The 21,833-nt window shown below is 45.5% G+C and overlaps 1 protein-coding gene across 1 annotated transcript in view; it reads left to right on the plus strand.

Annotated features, from left to right (window-relative positions):
- Window positions 1-3,463, plus strand: part of LOC144764104 (uncharacterized) — a 63,362-nt gene extending 59,899 nt beyond the window's left edge. The window contains exon 3 of the mRNA XM_078650271.1: window positions 690-3,463. Coding sequence (XP_078506397.1) covers window positions 1,196-2,647 — 1,452 coding nt within the window. The 5' untranslated portion in view covers window positions 690-1,195 and the 3' untranslated portion in view covers window positions 2,648-3,463. The remainder of the gene's footprint in view (window positions 1-689) is intronic.
- The last annotated feature ends 18,370 nt before the right edge of the window (window positions 3,464-21,833 follow it).

A 21,833-nucleotide genomic window follows, 5' to 3' on the forward strand; every position in this document is an offset into this window, starting at 1 on the left:
CCACACTTATATTCTTGGACCTTCGTTACATTTCGACTTGCAACATGTTTGTACTTGTTTTTGATCCCAAATGTTCCACCCCATCTACTTCTTATTTGTATACAACCTGATAACGCTGTAAAGCTCTCTGATACCCTAACAGGTCCTGTCTGCGCTCTATAAACCACAAATAAATATATAATATTAATTTGTTTTGTAATTATCATTAGTATCATCATCAAGTGATAAGAGGTATATGTTTGATGGTTGTAAATGTCCTAATTACTTCATGCAGAGGAAGAGATAGGGTCAGAATGGCAACACGCTGTTATTTTTTTTATTATGGCTGTTTTGCTGTGATGCTTCCTTATTTATTCACATTCTGTTTATTCTCCCCTGACTTTATCCTCATTCATCTTTCTCAGTGAATGTTGAGAATGAAGTGTTTGTTTCAGTCAGTCTTGGAAGGCGGATTGGCATTGATTGACTTTCATTCATACTCAGGATCCCTGGATTTTGGTGTTATATGTTCTCCCAGTGACTTTAATGAAAGAAGTTTGCCTCTTCATTACTTTGTAATACTGTTTTACTTTGCACATTCTTACTGCTTTGTTGTCCTCTATACACATTTTCCATGTTTTCGTCACATGAGTTTCTAACATATAGAATGTACTTTTAACTAATTCAAGATTTGCTTTTTCAATCCACAGGTATCACAAACACTGCAAGACGGATCAACCTTTAAACTGTGTCAAATAAGTCCTGCAGAACAATAGCTTTTAAAACCTTGGTGGTAAATGTAGATTCCTATTTTGGTGATAAAGTCTCAAGAAAGTCTTTTCAGTCACCAAAGAATCCAACCTGTTCAAACAAGCTCACCGATTGTGGTTATTTCAGAAGAGCTTCCAGTACATGTGATGGCAATTGACTGGGAGTACTTGACTCCCGGCAGTGATATGTACCTCGTAGATATGAAAACATATAGCTTCTGAAGGAGCATTACATTTTTAGTAATATTCATATAGAAACCCTCAACACACTAAAGAACCATCGCAAATTCACTGGAAAAGCTATAAAAGTACTAAAAAGTAACATTTTAAAATTCTGTCTTTGGATACATTCGAAAGCCAACATTGGCGAAAGAACATGTAAATAAATTGAATTAAATAAGGCTGTGATGAAAAAGACATATCAATCATAACACAGCATCCACATAATGGAGATGCCGTATTTATCTTCTGAATGTGGTAAATGTTTGAGTACAAAAGGACTTCTAAATCGACATCAGGCTGGCCACAGAGGATTACGACCATATAAATGTTCTGAATGTGCCAGGGGTTTCTTGTTAAATAAATACCTTAGGCGACATCAGACACTGAACATTGGGGAGAAACCATACGAATGCACAGAATGTGACAAGGTGTTCATTACAAAGCAAAACCTAATGAATCATCAAAAACTCCACACTGGTGAGAAACCATATGAATGTATTGAATGCAACAAGGCTTTCATTAGAAAGGGACAACTAATACAACACTATAAAGTCCACACCGGTGAGAAACCATATGAATGTACTGAATGCAACAAGTCATTCTTTAGAAATAGAAACCTAAAACTCCATCAGAAAGTCCACACTGGGGAGAAACCATATAAATGTAGTGAATGTGATAAGGCGTTCAGTAAAATCGAAAACCTAATGCGTCATCAGAAAATCCACACTGGGGAGAAACCGTATGAATGTACTGAATGTGAGAAGACTTTCATTACAAAGAACCGAGCAAGAGATCATCAAAGAATCCACACTGGGGAGAAACCATATAAATGTTCTGAATGTGATAAGGCGTTCATTGCTAAGCAACATCTAATAAATCATCAGAAATTCCACACTGGAGAGAAACCCTATGAATGTTCTGAATGTGACAAGTCATACATTACAAAGGGTAAACTAACACGACACCAGAAAATCCACACAGGAGAGAAACCTTACGAGTGTTTTGAATGTAAGAAGACATTCGTTTCAAATGACGAGTTAATACAACATCACAAAATCCACACTGGAGTGAAACCATATGAATGCACTGAATGTAACAAGGCATTCATTACACAGGCATCTCTAAGGCGGCACCAAACAACCCACACAGGAGAGAAACTTTATAAATGTTCTGAATGCAGCAAAGCATTTGCTCGAATTGATTATCTAACAATACATCAGGCACTACACACTGGTCTACGACCACATAAATGTACGGAATGTGCTAAGGCATTCAAGACAAAATCTGGGCTGTCGCAACATCAGAAAGTTCATACAGGGGAAAAGCCATTCAAATGCACAGAGTGTAACAAAATTTACACAACTAAGAATTTACTAATGCAACATCAGAATAGCCACACTGGGGAGAAACCATATGCATGTACTGAATGCAACAAGACATTCTCTAGACTTGACTGCTTAAAGGTTCATCATGTAGTGCACACAGGTCTAAAACCGCATAAATGTACGGAATGTCTTAAGGCATTCAAGACAAAATGGGAGCTCACAGAACATCTAAATATCCACACAGGGATTAAACCATATGAATGTACTAAATGTGACAAGACATTCAGTACAAACGGATGCCTACTACAACATAAGAAAGTGCATTTGAAAAAAAACACATGGCTGTACTAAAACTGACAAAACATTCATTACAAAGAGAGATCGAATGCAACATCAGAGAAGCCATACTTGAGACAAACCACTGGATGCAGTGAATCTTCCCAGACATTCATTACAAAGAGGTATTTAATGTATCATCTGGAAACCGGCTTGAGAATGAGGTTCAATTCCTCATTAAATGTTTGTTAAAATGTATAGACACTGTCTTCAGGAGAAAGGAGAGAAGAATTGTGATACGTACTACTCAAACTCTCAATTCCATATTGAATATTTTCACAAAGTAGTTTTAGAAGATTTTTAAACAGTATGAAAATAAGAAAAATAAAATAGCACACTTGCTGCTTCGGCCCACGGTCAAAACGTACCCACTTTGACATATGCACTAGGATTTGAAATGGCAGTAGAAATAGTGCAAATACTTCCAGAAATGATAACACCACCACTGTTAATGATCAGGTTAACCATTTATTGCTCTGTAACTGAATGCATTCTGATGTAAATTACAAAAATATAGATATAAAAAGTTAATATAAAACATATCAATGGTTATTGAACGGTACCTATAAAAAGAGTTAACTATAGTGTCAGCTCTTTCTGCGTCTGTTCATAGCGTCGGCTGCAACACCCAACGTGTGTTGTGTGTGTGTATATATATATATCAGGGCTCGAATAATCCACTCGCCCACTCGCAATGTTGAGTCAGATTTTATCAGGTTGAGTTACTGTTAGCATTTATTCGACCTTGCTGGCGAGTTAATTTAAACTGGAAGAAACAGGTGTTCTGTTCATTCATAAAGTGAATCAGCAATAAAGATACCTTTAAATCTTTTTTGTCAACTCATTTGCTGTGTTTTCAAGGAAATAGGTCAAACGTCAGTTTGTGTTTTTACTAATTGTTCCTTATCTGTTCCTGGAAAGTGTTTTTTTACTTTTCTTTCTCTTATTATAATTAGTGCTGACAATAATTGTGAGACAAAAGGCTATAAAATGTAATGTTTTTCTATCACAACATTTAAACAGCTTGTAAATGATTAGTACAATTATTTAAAAAAATATCAGGAATTATGAAATAACTTTTTTTTGTAATTCAGAAGTGTGATGCAAAGTTTACATAGGATCAAAACAAATCACAACATGGCTTTACTTGGTGATGTGCAAATGACAAATATTTGCAGGAACTCGATTTTCAGACATTGTACACTATATAGTTTCAAAACCACATGTCAGTGGGACATTCTGTAGACATTTCAATGTAAAATCCGCTGATTGCAAATGACAGTGTGCTGCTAGTTTATGCTTTAGTTATCTATTTATTAAAAGTGACCGTTTTAAACATGAGATCAGAAACATTCCTACCCCTGCACTGATGACAATGCAGTTAATGAACTGAGGCAAGTCAGTGGCAATGTGTATCCTACATGTGGCTAGATTTATTTTTTATCTAGAGCAAATGTTTAGCTTTTAAAGTAAACAAGAATTTTCTATGGAGCAGACATGCTGAACTCGTGAATTTGAAGGTGCACTCATATGTGATAAAGAAGAAAATGACATTTCAGTGAATTAAAATACTTGTCCAGGATCGCACAATTTGAAACCAGTTTATGGGTCAAGAGCATTATAATTAGGTCGAGTAGATTATTCAAGTTACTAGACCTACAGGTCTAGTAACAGTTTTAGGATTTTTCGAGGTATATATATATATATATATCCACAGCAGTCTCCCACCACACCGCCACCGCGATAGTAGAGACCACGCAAATCCAACGTATTTCTTCGGCAAAAGGATATTTATTTGAGTAGAGTCACTAAATCTGACGCGTTTCGGGCATCCGCCCTTGCTCACAGATCGTCACGTAATGAACCATACACCATTTAAATACATTTTTTCACAGTTTTTTTCATCACATTTTTTCAAAACACCCCACGTGATAATGAAAAGCAAGGACACACTACACGCTATGAAAATAATAGTCTGTCTTGTAGTTATTCGTAGTTCCTAGTTGTGTTAAAAAATCAAATGGGTAAAAAACAATTATTACATATTAGATCCATATTATTTTCTATCCCCTGAGCATTTGTAAGATTAAAATTGATAATGAGCTGAAAATTTGTATATATATAAAAGCATAAATGCAATGACCATCCAGAATACTGTGCGGATTGACACAAATATCGCATGTGCAACAATAGGCAATTTATATATTGGTGCAAATCCTGCAATAAAGTGCAAATAGAAAATGTGCAAATTGCGCAAAGATATGTAAACAGAAGAACAATGTGCAAATTAGCAAATGTAAACCTCAATCCTCATAATTGTATAAGGAAAGGCCACAGTAAACTGCAAGTTTCTCTGCATAAATGCATAGAAGGTAATAAATATAAACTCACTGTAAGATGATGGAAAATGAGAAAATAAAAAACCCAAATCCTGCTTCCACTAACAGCCACATTAGAAAATCAACATATTTCAAAAACTCAAGATTCCAATAAAAAAAGAACCACAACATAAAGGGTAATCTCAAGAAAAGAAGACAAAGGAAAATATGCATGCCAAAATGTCTATGTCCAAATTAAGAAGTGCCAAAAAGAGATAAATCCTTATAAATGAAAGAAATAAATGAAATCGTGAAAATATAAGAAAAAAGGTGTAATATAAGGCAAAATTCAGGAATTAAAGAGCATAAAGACGGTTAGGCAGAGCACTCCGCCCAAATTAATCTTCCAAAAGTCGCTAAATTTATAAAATTATAATTTTATAAAAATACATGTAAATCCTATGTAGTGTTTAAACCGTTAAGGAACCTGCTATCTAATTCTAGCATCATCTGTGATTCAAGTCTTCTGAGCATTTTGTCTCTGTTTCCCACCTCTGCGTGGCTTGGGAACTGAAGCGATGACATAATAACTAAGACACTGTAGATTGTTGTTGTGTATGGCTTTGAAGTGCCTAGCCACCGGGTATGTACCATCATTATTAACGATAGCCCGCAGGTGCTGGAGAATCCTGACATGCACCTGTAACCTAGTACTGCCAGCATATGTAAGGCCACAGGTGCATGTCAGGACATAAACCGCAAATTCAGTTTTACAGTTAAATGAGCCCTTGATGTTGGTCATAACTGGGCTGAATGGTGTAGAGTATTGGGTGGTGTTTATCCCAAATTTACATGCCCTACAGTTGGAGCAACGGTTAAATCCCGGCCGGGGTTTCAACCATTCTTCTTTTCTTTAAAGCTCAGGAAACTCACGACTTATTTGAGTTCTTAGAGAAGGTCCCTTCCGATAGGTAATAGTGGGGCCATCTGGTAGTCTAGGTGACAGGACTAGATCAGTTTTTAAAATGGGCGATCTTTGCTTCATAATGGACCTTTCTTTCCTGTTTGCTAAAGCTGATAATAAGGCTAGGAGCTTGGTCATCCATACCAGAGTCAGCTTCCAAAGGAGTGCTCTGAGTGGACAGTAGCAGTGACTCACGAGTTCTAGCATTCGTCTTTTTGACTGCTTGTTTCAGTATGGATTCCTTATAGCCCCTGCATCTAAACCTATCCAGGGTCTCATTGGTGCAGATTGCCAAATCCGTATCTATACTGCAGATCCGTTTGAGCCTGAGAAGCTCTCCGAAAGGAATGTTATCAATTACATGCCTGGGGTGGGCACTGCTGGCATGTAAGATGTTATTTCTATGCAGTTTTGTGGCTAGATGACCATCATGAACAAATATTTTAACATCAAGAACTTCTGCTTCAGAATTGCTAACGGCAGATGTGAACTTGAGATTCTCCTGATTAGCATTAATAGACATAAGGAAGGTATTAGCACTGGCAAAATCCCCCCTCCATAAAACAAAAACATTGTCTATATAACGCATCCAATGTACCACATGTTTGTCAAAGATATATATATCTTGGTCACGATACTGGCAAATTTGTTTAAGTGCTTCATATGTACAGTGTTTAAGTGACATAAACATATAAAGAGGAGCAAGCACCTTACATTTCTGTGGACATCGTCTTGTGATGTCTATTAGGATCAAGTCACCGTATATAATGCATCTAGACATTTCAAAAAGGAAATGCAATAAACCAATTTCAATGTTTCTTTACTTACAACTTCGAACATTTCCTGTATGTCTAAATCTATCTCATGTGTGTCACTGGCTATGTTGTTATGCCCCTAGTGGGTAAAGGTTAGTTCATACATTTTAGAGTAATCAGAGCGTAACAGATGTCATAACTGATGCTGCACATGCTCTAAAAATACATTGTATATAAAATGCTTCCATGTTCTATAATGCCCACAGTGGACAGAAACTAACAAGGTTGTTGGTAGTGAGTTTCCTAGTGTGTTACTGATCATCTTATAATGCCTATAGTGGGTTACAGAAATCTGCCACCAAGGTCAAAACATTTATAGATGTCATAGCATGTACTATCAATGTCCTCATATACACTGTAAATAATGTACCTTTGTATTCCTATAGTACCCTCAGTGGGCAGAGACTAACCAAAGAGTTAACAGGTGGAATAATAATGTCTCTTCTTATACTGTAATTATCAATAATCAACACAATCCTAAAGAAACTATCTGCAGATCCCACGGACCTTTGTAACTTTCGCCTAATCTCTAACATTCCTACGTTGGCAAAGCTCTTGGAGAAATGTGTTCTCGCCCAACTCTGTAACCACATCGGTCATTTCCAACTCCTGGACCAATGCCAATCTGGTTTCCGTCCTGGCCATAGTACAGAATCTGCATTAACTCACATTGTCGATGATGCGCTAAGAAAGTTGGATCAAAATGAATCTTTCCTACTGATCCTTCTAGATCTTTCATCAGCATTTGATACTGTCGAACATGATAACCTAGTTGGCCTCCTGGAACACAGGATGGGGTTGTCTGGGCCTGCACTAAACTGGTCCTCATTCCTTCATAACAGATCCCAAAGCTTCAAGGTGAACCAGTCCCTGTCTCGTCCTTCGCCAGTCACGCTAGGGGTCCCACAGGGTTCAGCGCTCTCACCCAAGCTCTTCAACATGTTCATGGAGCCTTTGAAAGAAATTCTGAACTCATCCAGCATTCACTATCACATGTATGCGGTTGATACCCAACTATACCTGAAGATCGCCTCCCTTGAGGTCATCTGGTCCCTCAACTCAGTCCTATTGAAAACTCAAAGCTGGCTGACTTGAAGTTAAATTCTCTCAAAACGGTATTCCTCCTAATCGCACCGCACAAGCAATCTCCGGTCATCGACCAATGATTGATTCATCTCACTGCTCTTAACTGTAGAACGCACCTTGTTGATTCCGCAACCTCTCTGGGAATTATGCTAGACAAAAGTCTGAACATGCAGAAGCACATCAGCTCCCTCACCAAACAAGCGAACTTCCAACTTAGCATTCTAAGGAAACTCAAACCTTATTTCCTTGCTCATGACCTCGCTCTGATACCCGAGGTGGTCATGTTCGCGCTATAGAAAACTTTCAAAATAAAATAAATAAATAAAGGTGGCAGTGCAAGCCTTAGTGATCTCAAAGCCGGACTATGGTAGCGCAACCCTTTTCGGCCTACCTAGAGCGAAGACTGCGCCTCTTAGAGCTGCCCTCAACTCTGCTGTCAGGCTTGTAACAGGTGCCAAAAATACATCCATATCACTCCGGACCTGTTGTCCCTGAACTGGCTTCCATATGAAGCTCAGATACAGTTCAAAATTGCATGCCTGGCACACAAAGCCATTCACTTCAATACCCACACTGTACCTCACTCCGAAACTGGAGCTCTCATGTGATTCGAGAACCTCCAGAAGCGCCAACACCTTATTGCTCAAACCACAAAAATTCAAGAAAAATAAAAACCTACAATCGAGCCTTCTCAGGCACCGAGGGTATGGAACTCCCTCCCCCCTGAAGTCAGTGTGAATCCTTCCATTGTCCTCTTCAAAAAGGAAGTCAAAGTGCTCTTGATGAAGAAATGTCTGCCTCTGACTGGCTATTCTATTGGAAATTGAGGTCACAGTTGCAGATCTGTGGCCCAGCGGCCAGGGTCACGAGAATGCCTTGGCTTTACATGATTGTGTATTTTTCGCTTTATTGGTTCTGTTTTTCATTGAATGTATCCCTCTTGATGTATAAACTGTAAAGCGTTCTGATACCACAGGTGGTCATGTTCGCGCTATAGAAAACTTTCAAAATAAATAAATAAATAAAATAAACATGCCTTCAGCACTGAACAAAAATGCTAAATAAAAAAAAGGGAAAAAGGGAGCTGTTAGTCCTGTCTGCCTTAGGGTGGTCTTTCCCCGTGATTTTTGCCCTGGCCTCATTTTATCCACCTATTTTTTTGTTGGCCCATAGGTCTTCGGGCACCTTTTCACATCTAACCTGTGTTAGAGTGCAGGTGCTCTCTACTTTCAACATGGCTGCCACTGGCCCCTGCTACTGCAGCGTGGTCTTTTTAGTGTAGCACCCTAGTTGCCAGGAGCAGGCTGGGTCCCCATACAATGTTGCAACATCAGCCACCCAGCCCCTGTCCATAGTTAGAGTGGGGAAGCTACTGGAACCTTCCAGAAGGAAGGCGGACCTGACTTTTCCCGCCTTAGAGAGTGGTCACCTGACCTGGGCATATATAAGCCAGGGAGGGAACTTTTTCCAGTCAGTTGGGGCGTCACTGACCTGGGGAACACACGCAGGAGTTTTAGGCGGGAGGGCCTAGTGAGGAACCTATGCTACTGGGATTGACAGGATCTAGGTGCTGCCTCTTAAGCTGGGTGAGGTGTCCAAAGCTAGCCCCCTGATCTGGCCCAGTGGTAGGGAACCCCAGGGCCCATCTGCAGTGACTGAGGAGAAAATCTTCAAGCCCTCAACTCATCACCCTCCCCTTCTTCAACTTCAAAAAACAAGCAACTAAGGGTGCAGAACCAACCAAGCGCCAAGAAACCTACTTCCTGAGACCAGGTACTGGACTGAGCTGTCCTGCGCATCACCTGCCTCCCCCTGACGGAACTGTGTGACAAGCGCTATAATTTGCCCCCATCCTGCCTGCAGTTCTGACTGACTAACTTGTGGAGCGCTGTAATCTGTTCTCCTTCCCAGCGCTGTGTCAGAGGCTGCCTGCCCTGTCAGGGATCGTCGAAATTGCCTCCCTGCCCTGCCGGCACCTAGCGCTGAGAAGCGCCGCCAAGCGCTGTACCTGGCCGCTTGAGGAGGCCCCCCCCGTCATCGCGGCATCAACGCCGCCCACGCGACGCCCCTGAGACGCTGCCGGCCTGTGCGCTGTGTCCAGCGCTGTGTTTGACCCCCTCGGCGGCCCTCGATGCCAGGAGAGGGCCGCCGCATTGAATCCGTCAGGCCGCGCTAGGCCTGAAGCCTGCCTGTCCCCAGCCGCGGGAGCGCCGCCGCGTCATCGGCCGCGCCCCCGCCCGATCCTCGCAGCCATTGGCTGCCATTGGCTGCCCAGAACCAGCCCAGCCCAAGAACTAGCTCGCCGTGGAGGGGGGCCGAGGAGCTGAGGAGCCCCCTCCACTGTGCCCCGCGAGCAGAGCGCACACCCCCAAGGAGCCTTGAGCCCCGAGAGCTCGACCTGCCTCGCCCCCAGCGCTGGTGCCCTAGTAAAGTACCTGCACCGCGCTGGGGCAAGGGAGGCTCCGGGAGGGACGGAGCCCGTCCCGTCTGCAACAACATCTTCGCAAGGGCCCCGGAGGGCCAAAGAAGAGAGGTAACCCCCTGGGGAGGAGGGCGGTAGGCCGAGTGAGGCCCAAGGTCGCCCCTCCCCCAGGGTTAACTGTGACCGGGCCCTGTTGGCCCCTTTATGAATGTGCCTCATTTTATTGTTTTGCCTACATATTTACAAGCCTGAATTACTCATCGTGCACCATATTTACAAGCCTGACTTACTCAACGTGCTACATATTTACAAGCCTGAATTATTCTTTGTGACCATATTTACAAGCCTGAAAGGTTCATCGTGTACTGTATTTACAAGCCTGTTAATGAGAGGGAGAGTCACTTCACTGTACTGAATTTTCTTGCAGAGGTGGACTTCCATAACATTCTGTTGCTCTGATCTGGGTCGCAGCCGACCCGTATTCACAAGAAGAAAGGCTTGTCACAAATGACTAAAGGCTGTGTTCTTTGAAGTTCTTTGTTAGACTGATAAGTACTTGCTGATATGTTTTATTCCTTTCTAGGAGAAGCGTCCATGAGAGGTTTGATGTGCTACTTAGATGCATAACTATTGTCGCTTCTTGTAGGATCCTCCAGGTTTATACCATTACCCCTTTGCCTGTCAAAGAGTCTGACGTGACAGGCGGGGTTAGTTAATGTTTCACGGCATAGATGAGCTGGCTGTAATTTTAATGAAAAGCCTTACTGAAATGCTTACTCTTCACAGGAAATGCACCCTGCAAGTGATACATGAAATGTCTTAATGAGATGCTCATTTGAAATGCTAGTGAATTACCAATGCCTTGCTCTAATTGAAAGCCTATATAAAAGATCTTGATTTTTCAAATACAACATCTGGTGTGGTCTCCATTATTGCGCCACTGTGTGTTTCATTGGATGTGTGTGTTAAGTAGCTGCTTTACACATAAGCCCCTGGCCGCCTTCCTGCTCGAGCCATGCTACCCTCCGGAGAACAGGTGGTCCCAGTTCTTACAGGAGCATAATCTCAAAGGCTTACATAATTAATGAGTCTTAGCTTGGGTTGCAGAAGGTGCTCAGTTCCATGGATAAAATGAAAAAAAGTGTAGGGGAATTAAACTCAGCCGACCATGTTGCCCTCTTCCTCCATCTCCAAATTTCCTTGTTCTTCCTAAAAAATAAGTAAAAAAACACTAATTAAAATCAGATTCAATCATTTACTAAAAGCTAAGGAAAAACAACAACATTAGGACATCTCTTCAAATCTGTGTCTAGTTTCCTATGTGGATTCTCAGTTCTTTCACATTAAGCCCCCCGGGGTCTTCATCTAGTGCAAGGGTACTCCTAGTACGGCCCGCGGGCCGGTGGCGGCCCGGCAAGCCTTCCCATGCGGCCCGCGGACCTTGCAGACATCGTACCCGAGTTTTTTTTTTTTAAGAGTGTCTGCAACCAGAGCGCGACTCAGACTTTGCTGCTCTGTGGGGGCCTGGCGATTCCCGCCATAGTCAGAGTGGGGCTGCAGGGGCGCTGAGAGGTGAACAAAGCCTCATTAACATGCCAATGGTCTTTTAAAAACCTGTGAAGTGCTTGGGTGCGGCTGTGTGTGTGCGCCTGGAAGCTGTCACAGCCCGGTCACACACAAGCAGGGTGAGGAGGGAGAGCGAGGGAGGGAGGGAGAGCAAGCGAGGGAGAGAGGGAGACTAACGAGGGAGAGCAAGCGAGGGAGAGAGGGAGAGCAAGCGAGGGAGGGAGAGTGAGGGAGGGAGAGCAAGCGAGGGAGGAAGGGAGAGCAAGCGAGGGAGGGAGGGAGAGCAAGCGAGGGAGGGAGGGAGAGCAAGCGAGGGAGGGAGAGCAAGCGAGGGAGGAAGGGGCAGCAAGCGAGGGAGGGAGGGCAAGCGAGGGAGAGCAAGCGAGGGAGAGAGGGAGAGCAAGCGAGGGAGGGAGAGCAAGCGAGGGAGGGAGAGCAAGCGAGAGGAAGGGAGAGCAAGCGAGGGAGAGCGAGGGAGGGAAGGCAAGCGAGGGAGAGCGAGGGAGGAAGAGTGAGGGAGAATGAGGGAGGGAGAGTGAGGGAGGAAGAGCAAGGGAGTTAGAGCAGGTGAGGGAGCAAGGGAGGGAGAGCAAGTGAGGGAGGGAGAGCAAGCGAGGGAGAGCAAGCGAGGGAGGGAGAGCGAGGGAGCAAGGGAGGGAGGGAGGGAGAGGGAGGGAGAGGGAGCGTGAGGGAGGGAGAGCGAGAGAGGGAGAGCAAGCGAGGGAGAGGGAGCGAGGGAGAGCAAGAGAGACGGAGAGCGAGGGAGAGCAAGGGAGTGAGGGAGAGGGAGGGAGGGGAGCCAGGGAGAGCAAGGGAGGGAGAGTTTAAGAGGGAGAGGGAGAGCAAGGGAGGGATGGAGAGGGAGCACGGGAGAGGGAGCGTGAGGGAGGGAGAGAGGGAGGTAGAGCGAGGGAGGGCGAGAGAGGGAGAGCAAGCGAGGGAGAGCGAGAGAGGGAACAAGGGAGGGAGAGGGAGCACAAGGGAGGGAGAGTGAGGGAGGAAGAGGGAGCATGAGGGAGGGAGAGCAAGGGAGAGGGGGAGTGAGGGAGAGCAAGGGAGGGAGAGCAAGGGAGAGAGGGAGTGCGGGAGAGGGAGCGTGAGGGAGGGAGAGCGAGGGAGGGAGTGCGAGGGAGGGAGAGCAAGTGAGGGAGAGCGAGAGAGGGAGCGAGGGGGGAGAGGGAGCACAAGGGAGGGAGAGTGAGGGAGGGAGAGAGGGAGGTAGAGCGAGGGAGGGAGAGCAAGCGAGGGAGAGCGAGAGAGGGAGCGAGGGAGGGAGAGGGAGCACAAGGGAGGGAGAGGGAGCATGAGGGAGGGAGAGCGAGGGAGGGAGGGAGAGCAAGCGAGGGAGAGCGAAAGAGGGAGTGAGGGAGAGGGAGAGCGACGATGGGAGGGAGAGGGAAGGAGAGCGAGCGAGGGAGGGCGTGCGAGTGAGGGAGGGAGAGCGAGGGAGGGAGGGAGAGCGAGGGAGGGAGAGCGAGGGAGGGAGTGCAAGTGAGGGAGAGTGAGAGAGGGAGGGAGGGAGGGAGAGCGAGGGAGGGAGAGCGAGGGAGGGAGAGCAAGGGAAGGAGGGAGAGCGAGGAAGGGAGGGCGACAGAGCGAGGGAGACAGAAGGAGAGAGAGGGAGTCCTCAGAGAGAGGGAGACCTCAGAGTGAGGGGGAGGGAACGAAAGAGAGGGAGACCTCAGAGTGAGGGAGACAGAGGGAAGGAGAGAGAGGGAGACCTCAGAGTGAGGGAGACAGACCTCAGTGAAGGAGAGGGAAGGAGAGAGAGGGAGACCTCAGAGAGAGGGAGACCTCAGAGTGAGGGAGAGGGGGCAGAGGGAAGGAGGGTGAGGGAAGGAGAGAGAGGGAAATAGAGTGAGGTAGAGGGAAATAGAGTGAGGGAGAGGGAAATAGAGTGAGGGAGAATTAAATAGGGACAGAGGGAGACAGAGAGAGAGAGATTGAGACAGTCAGGGTGAGTGAGACAGAGGAAGAAAGGGAGTGAGACAGAGGGAAAGATGGAGAGAGGGAGTGAGAGAGTCAGAGTGAGTGAGACAGAGGGAGACCGAGAGACAGAGGGAGAGAGGGAGAGGGAGGGAGAGAGAGAAATGGAGGAAGGGAGAGGAAGAAAGAGGAAGGGAGAGAGAGAGATGTGTGTATGCCGGGTCTGCTGTCTCAGTGGATGAAGGCGTCCGCTGCAGGGACATGTGATCAACCTCATGGTCACAGTTTTTTTTTTGTGCTATAGCCCCGCCCCCTTCCCCACTGACCCCACCCCCACCGGTGCGGTCCTCGGACATAAACCACACTGTAAATTTGGCCCCAAGAGAAAGTTTGGGAGTACCCTTGATCTAGTGTGTCTTAGTCCTTGCAAAAAACAATATGTAGAGAGCACTATCCATTCCCATCGCAAACAGGTTCTGGAGCACATGAGGGCAATAAATGTTGTTGACAATCCTGCAGCCTTGCCACTTTAACAAATTCCACTCCAGCAATGGAAATAGGCTGAGGTACTATGACATTGAGCAGGTGAAAATTGAATCCAGAGGGGGGCTATAGAGCACTCTCTCTCAGAAGAAGAGATCCAAGCAGGTAGTGGACTTATGAATGAAGCAGGGGAGATAAGGGGGATGGGGGCTCAATGTGGAAGAAGAACTGAGAATCCACATCGGAGACTTGCCACAGCCTTCAACAGATGCCCTAACGCAACTTACACAGAAGGCGTGGGGTGCGTTCCGTATGACTCGAAAGTGTTTAAGAAGCTGAAAGGCTCTATTGGCTGCACAAAAAGAAGCCATGCCACCTCAGATAGGCCTAACAACCCTGAAGCAAGGACTTGCAATTGGAATGAATGGTGCAGGTCCAGGTGAACAGCATATACTCTAGTCCGCAAGGGCCACTACTGGTTATGATGCCGCTGCAGTCCTGAAACCACCACTTCCATTTGATACAGCCATGAAACAAAATATTGGCGCAAGATGGGCTGACTGAATTGAAACGTTTAATGATTTCATTGATTCACTGGAAGAAGTAGATAACAAAAAGACCATTAAATACTTTATGACTCTTCCAGGTGAAGAAGTAAAGAAAGTGATATAGAAAATACCACAAGCTGAATAAGTCTCTTACCATCAAATCAAAGAAGCTCTCAATATCATATTCAATCCAATGCCAAATGTCGATTACGAAAGATATATTTTCAGTCAAGAAAGATAGACAGCTGGTGAAACGATCGACACATTTGCAGAAAGACTTGATATGCTCATCAAACATTGCAGATTAAATGAGTTTAATTATGAAAAAGCTATACGGCTAAGAGTCATAGATGGTTGCCTTTCTGATTACTTCAGGGCGACGAATGCTGAGAGAAACGCTGAGCCTAGAGCAAGTCCTATTAGCCGCCTGAGCAGAGGAACGTGGTGACAAACAAGTTGCTGATGTGAAGGCCAGTGGAGTCCAAAGTGAATCAGTCATGATCATAAAAAGTAAGCAGGAACATAAAGCTGAGGGATACAAGTTGATGGCTCCAAAGAAGAAATTGTGCTTCAGATGCAGTTTTTCCTTTCCACATGACAGTAAATGTCCCGCCATTGGTCAAGTATGCAAAAGTTGCGGGAAAGAATCATTTTGTTACAGTCTGAAAAGCAAAGGAAAAATTATGTGCGCCACATCGTGAAGAAACAATGGCCACCAGAATGTTCCAGACGTGATGTTCAATGCAAGCCTGCAATGCCAAGCAACATCACCTGAGCCAAGGAGACACTAAACAAAAGCGATTGTCATCTAAATCGTCATCTCAAAGTTCTTCTGTATCCTTGTCAAGCGACAGTGAAGGCGATGGATGTGCGAAGTCGATGTTTACATCAGAGAAACGTGTGCATGTTGGATTGGCTGCATGTAGAAAAGAATGCGAGTCAAAGAAAAATCGACAAGTAAAATCACAAATGTCACTCATATATTGTCCTAAAATTACTCTAAAGGTGAATGGTTGCGCAATACGATTTGTTATCAACAGATCTGTGAACTACAGCATGAATGTACATCACAAGTTAGTGAATCGGTTTCCTTCATTGTTGTAAAAGAGGCCTGCACAAACAATATGTCTACATTTGTCCTTCACTGGGAACCAAACACCCCAGTGTGGCGCTTGCCTCTCAGAGGGTAGCATTGCAGAGCCGTCTAAGGCTCACTCAATGGAGGTGGTGTGAGCTAGTAATCGCAATTTACAGGTATGCCGAAATAACACTCAATAATTAATTGTCCAGTCTGTACTTTGCTTTATAAAAAGAAAGAGTACATTTATTACGCACCCACTACTCAATACTATGCATCAATTTACAAATATACATAAGCTGTTGGAAATACTTCTTGACATCGCATAACATCCACACCCCTCCTGCGGGGGGACTACCACTCACATGTATGCACATGATCGTGCCCCCAAATGCCTTGGGTTGACCATAACCTGGAGCGAGGGCCTTTCCCACTGGCACCGTCCCAGTGGTGGCCCACCCCATTATCTTAATAAGCTTTTGTAATGGGAATTCCTGTTGTAGTGACACATAACCCTGACTGAGCATCTCATACTGACCATACAGTATACCCACTTAAATCACAGTGGCTGGCAGTTGGGGTGTTCAACTAACGCAGTAGCAAGAATACATGTCTAGGCATCACTTAGAATGACAGCACTTATCATATCTGATAACCTGTATAATGCAATCAACCACAGCCCCTAAAAGGCATCACACAGAATTATGCAATTACAACCAGGCACCTTGGCAGGATTGCCTAGCAAAAAGTGTCCAATTTACTTAGCATTTCACATATTAAATGTGACTTCCAGTCCCCCATTAGGAACAACATCATGTAAAATGCACCACTTGTGCAATTGCACCTCTTCACCTCCAGGGAATGGCTCTCCAAAGACATCCCAAGTTCAGCCCTTCACACCTTGGTGCAGTCCCAAACACACACCCAGCGGCAGAACAAAGGTTTCAGCCAAAGGTTGGGTTTGCAGCATGGCTAAACCCTTGAGAGGTTGTTTCCTGTAAGTCCCCAGAGACTTAGGAAGGGACTTTCCTCTTTTGTGATTGGGGAGTCGGCGTTGCTCCTGCAGCTCGCCCTGCACCTTTTGCAACCAAGTGGTGGCGATCCCAGCTTCCTGGGGTCACCCCGCGCAAAAAACAAGCAGGTTTCCTTGGTATCCTACTCCTGCCCTGCTAGGCATTATGGGCCGCTTCCCGCTCAGCTCGTGAATAGCTGAGCAGCGGCTCCCCGCTGCTCTGGTGAGAGCCACTCTGCCTTCGCGTGTGGCCTCACGCCGCATTTCATCTTTCGAGGGCCCTGGTCCCACCCGGGCACTCCACATTACTGCTAGGTTAGAGAGGAGCTCGGGGAGACCACCCCTGGCTGCTCTCGCCGGCTCCTGGACTGGCCAGCACCCTCGCGTGCTGCTGCAGGAGACGGCTCTTCATTCTGTTCTGTCTGCTCCTGCCGGCAGACACGGATAAGGCTGCTGGTTGGGCTCTGTACTCCGCCCTCCTTCCTCTTCCTGCGGGGGATTGCAGCTTCACACCCCCTTCCTCTCCCCTCACACCAGGGCCCGGAGTTGGGATCCTAGGCCCCTAGGATATTCTTCACGGGTGGTGCAACGGCACTCCCCGGCTTCCGTTTTGGCGGGCCCGGAGTTGGGGGTCCAGAGCCCTAGGAATTCCTTCATACCCCCAATTTCTTCTTCCCAGAAGCGCACAGGCGCTCCCCAACTTCTGCGGGGCCCGGAGTTGGGGGTCCCGGGTCCCTCGCACCATTTCTAAGGGGCGCAATGGCACTCCCCTACCTCTGTTTTTTTCAGGGGGCCAGGGTGGAAAGCCTTGGCCCCCTGGCACCTTCACGCAGGGGGGCATGATGGCGCTCCCCGCTTCACTTTCCTCTAAGGGCAGCCCATGGGACCTGACCCACCCTGGGGGCACATCCAAGACAGGCGGTGGAGGGCCAGACGCTTCGTTGTTGATCTCATCAGGGGTCAAAGGTTGCCTACCTTCCGTGGGGCATATCCACCTGGGGGACCGAATTTCACCATCTTGTCCTCTTCCTGCTCCTGGTGGCCACCCCTAGCCACCTGGAACACTTTTCACCACTCTCCTTGCCTCCAGGAGGGTGACTATTCAAGGAGCTGTCTTCACTGGCTCCCTATGCCAGCCTTTCACCTGGCTCTACTTCTGGGCCTCTCTTCTCCTTTTGCAGAGGCTCAGGTTTCTCCTCACTGGCCCTGGACTCCCTCAAAGGCGCAGTCCAGAGTCCTGGGACAGTCAGAGGATTCCTCCATCCAACTACCCATGGGGCCAGGCTCCAGCACCAGTCTTCTCTGCAAGACCCTACCCCAGAGAGAGCTCCTCTTCCTGTGCAAGACCTTTTAAGAAAAATTAGAGGGGGCTGGCAGGAAGGCACTTCTGCCCTATCCTGCAGCGACACATCACCTCTCTGCCCCTGCTCCCTCCTTCTTGCACAGGCCTATGGGATACTTAAAAATGGCGTTGTCCAGAGGTCTCATGCCACATGGTCTCTGAAAAGCCCCCTTCCCCCCTTGCTAACGTTAAGGCCCGGCGCAGGCCTGGTGCCTGGCAACGTGTGACAGCTGCTGATGTATAACCTGCAGCTTCACCCCCCTCTCTCCCTCCTGGAGAGAAGACCTTGCGTCCTTGGGAATGCTTGCAGTGAAGTGCTAGGCCTCTGATGCTTTAGCTTGGGGAGGAAGGTAATTAATCTAGGTTGACAGGGCTCAGATGGTAAGAACCACCTTATCACAATCATTATTCCTATTTTTTTTTTAAAGTTTAATAAGCTTTATTGAGTCATAAAAATCAATAACATACATTAAAGGCCTAGAGAATAACAATGCAAGAATATCTTGTAAGCAAACAGAGTAGGCAGCAAATCATAAAGCTATTTTTTGGGGGGAAAATAAGGGAAAGGACAGAGGGGGAAAGGGAAAAGACTTGATATAAAATATATTTATAATCATAAAACTCTAAAATAGACGTCAATACTATGCTCATAAGAATCATAAATTGTAAAGAACACATAACTATTGAGTAAAAACGAGGCCAAATATTAGAAGAGGAAAGATAAGGCAAAGAGGAAGGAATTCAAGGGGGTTGGACATTTTCAGAACGATAATGAGAAACATTGATTGAAACCATTTTTAAATAGGTAGTCAATGGCAACCAAAAAAATCTCTATTTACATGTGTATTGCATTAGGAGGCATATACCCCGTCTAACCAATGGGATTGACATACAGAATACCACCATGACTTAGTTGAAAGTTTGGCCAAACATTTCCAGTTAATCGTAATTTGTTGAAACGCTAAAGCCAACATAAGATAAAACAACCCTCTTTAATAGGAAGGTAAAGGAATGGATTCTGGTAGACTTCCTATAAAGAGAAGAATATTGGATATTGGTGTGTAGATCCGAAAAATTTTAGACAAACAATCACAGATTTGTGTCCAAAAAGAAAGAACAGGGGGACATGAAAAAATGAGATGTGAGAGATCTGCTGATGGAAAATCGAGGGAAAACAGTGGCACAGAGGGCCGAAGGGCACAAAAAAACGAGTGGGGCAGAAGGGCACAAAAAACGAGTGGAACAGAAGGCAAAAGGGGCACAAAAATGAGGGAAAAACGAGTGGCACAGAGGGCAGAAGGGCACAAAAAATGAGTGGAACAGAGGGCAGAAGGGCACAAAAAATGAGTGGAACAGAAGGCAAAAGGAGCACAAAAACGACGTAAAAGCGAGTGGCACAGAAGGCAAAAAGGGCTCCGAAATACCGGAGAAACGAGTGGCACAGAGGCAAAATGCAGAATACAGAAATAGAGGGGCAGCTACGAACGGAAGGCAGAACGGGCAGAGAGGCACATGGGAAGTGAGGCGAACAGAAGAGAAAACCGGGCAGATACACGGGGCAGCGAGGGGTACAGAAGGAAAGACCGAGCAGAGAGATCACAAGGAACAGAGGGATGAAAAAGGAGCACGGAACACGTACAGGCAGCGGGGGAAGACAGACAACAGCAGTCACAGACACAACATTGAGAATACAGGCAATACAATAAAAGCAATAAAGCGGATGATGAACAAACCTATCTACAGCCTCCCATTGGCCATCTGGGGTGAGGCACAGGTGGTAGCCTGCGGGTGGTGGAGGGCCTCGACTTCCTCAGCAGTGGCAGCTGAGGCAGGGATACACAGGCAGTGCTATGTGGAGGGGGAGCAACCTACCTGATGGGGTCAAGGGTCGAAATGAATTTAGTACCAAAACCATGTCATCGAAGAGATTTAAACATAAAGGACCAAACGACCCTGTCAAAAGCTTTTCCCCATCGATGGAGATCACCGCGAGAAGAAAAGATAAAGAAGGAGCTTTATTGAGAACATTGAAAAATAAACGAGAGTTATCAGAGGTTAGTCTACCTTTAACAAACCCACATTGTTCGGGACCTATTAAATGAGGGAGTAAGGATTCAAGGTGCAATGCTAATAGTTTAGCAAAGATCTTATAATCAACATTTATCAAGGAGATGGGGCGATAGTTTTTGCAAAATTTGGGATCTTTGCCTTCCTTATGAATAAGACAAATAGAAGCTTCTAGAAAAGTACCACTTGCTGCCCCTGTGGAACAAGAATGTTGGAAAAGGTAAAAAGTTTTGGTAATAACAGATTGGTAAAATGGAGATAAAATTCTACATAAAAACCGTCAGGGCCAGGGGATTTATTCTTCTTTAAAGAATTCAAGGAGGAGGAAACTTCCTGTAATGAAATATCCGTGTCTAGAGAGGTGGAATGTAGAGCAGAAGAGGAAGGAGGAGGAATAGTACTAAGATATTCATTAATGAGTGTAAAGTCAGCTTTTGACTTAGTACCACGAAGCAAACTATGGCGAGTCTTGGGGGAGATGGGGATGGCCCCGGAGCTGTTGTCACTGATCGTCCGCTTGCATGAGGATAACTTCACCAGGGTCCGTTGGGGGTCATGGGGCGAGTTTACGGAGGCCTTTCCCGTTGACAGAGGAGTGCGACAGGGATGCGTCTTAGCACCCACCCTGTTCTCGCTCTTTGTCAACGGAGTGGCAGACCATCTTTCCCTGACCCTCACGGACGCGCCAGTACTGGCAGGTAATCGTATTCCTATCCTCATGTTTGCGGACGATACTTTGATCATCCCGAAAATACCTAGCGGCCTCCAGAGGGCCTTACAGTGGTTTGAGGAATTTTGCCTCATTCGTGGCCTAGAAATGAACACGGCCAAGACTACATTTATGTCTTTTAATGAACACAGATCTTTTAGAGGCAGGGTGTATATGAATACACTCCCTTTGGAACAGGTTAATGAGTTCACTTATCTATGCGTAACCCTACAGAAGGACATGTGCTGGAAAAGCCAACTTGATCTGGCTGTCCTAAAACATCAACAGCAGTCAGGGATCCTTCTGTCCAGACTTAAATCTTTATACACCAAACCTATTAGTCCGGTCTCAGAGATATATAGTATGAAGGTACTAAGCTCGGCCTTATATGGTGCCAAACTATGGGAGTTCGCAAACACAAAGGATCTTACTTTAGTGGAGAATGCTTTTTTACGTAAAATCACCGGTGTTCCACAAAGTACTCCTTTGCGGCCACTTTTTCTGGACTTTGGTAGGAAAGCGGTAGATGATTTGGTGAAGCTCCGCCCTTTACTATACTGGCGCAGAATATGGTGCAGAGGAATTATCTCATTATGCTCAGGGACTCAAGGATATAATCGATGTTGACCACTTCCATAAAATCAAATGGTTGAAGGAGTTCAGATCGTTGCTTGAGAGGCTGGGTATGATTGAATTATGGGATGATCCCTCTAATGCTAACTTTTCTTCTACAAAAGATCTTGAAGGAAAGATATTGGGAAATGGTTCACTCATCTGCAAGTTCTAAAGGACTCTCTACACATCTGACAGGGTGTTTTTTAGAATATAAGTCCTGCCCTACCTTAGGGAAATATTGGGAATGGAT

Source organism: Lissotriton helveticus, chromosome 6 (assembly GCF_964261635.1).
Source record: "Lissotriton helveticus chromosome 6, aLisHel1.1, whole genome shotgun sequence".
In the NCBI taxonomy this organism is placed as follows: domain Eukaryota; kingdom Metazoa; phylum Chordata; class Amphibia; order Caudata; family Salamandridae; genus Lissotriton; species Lissotriton helveticus.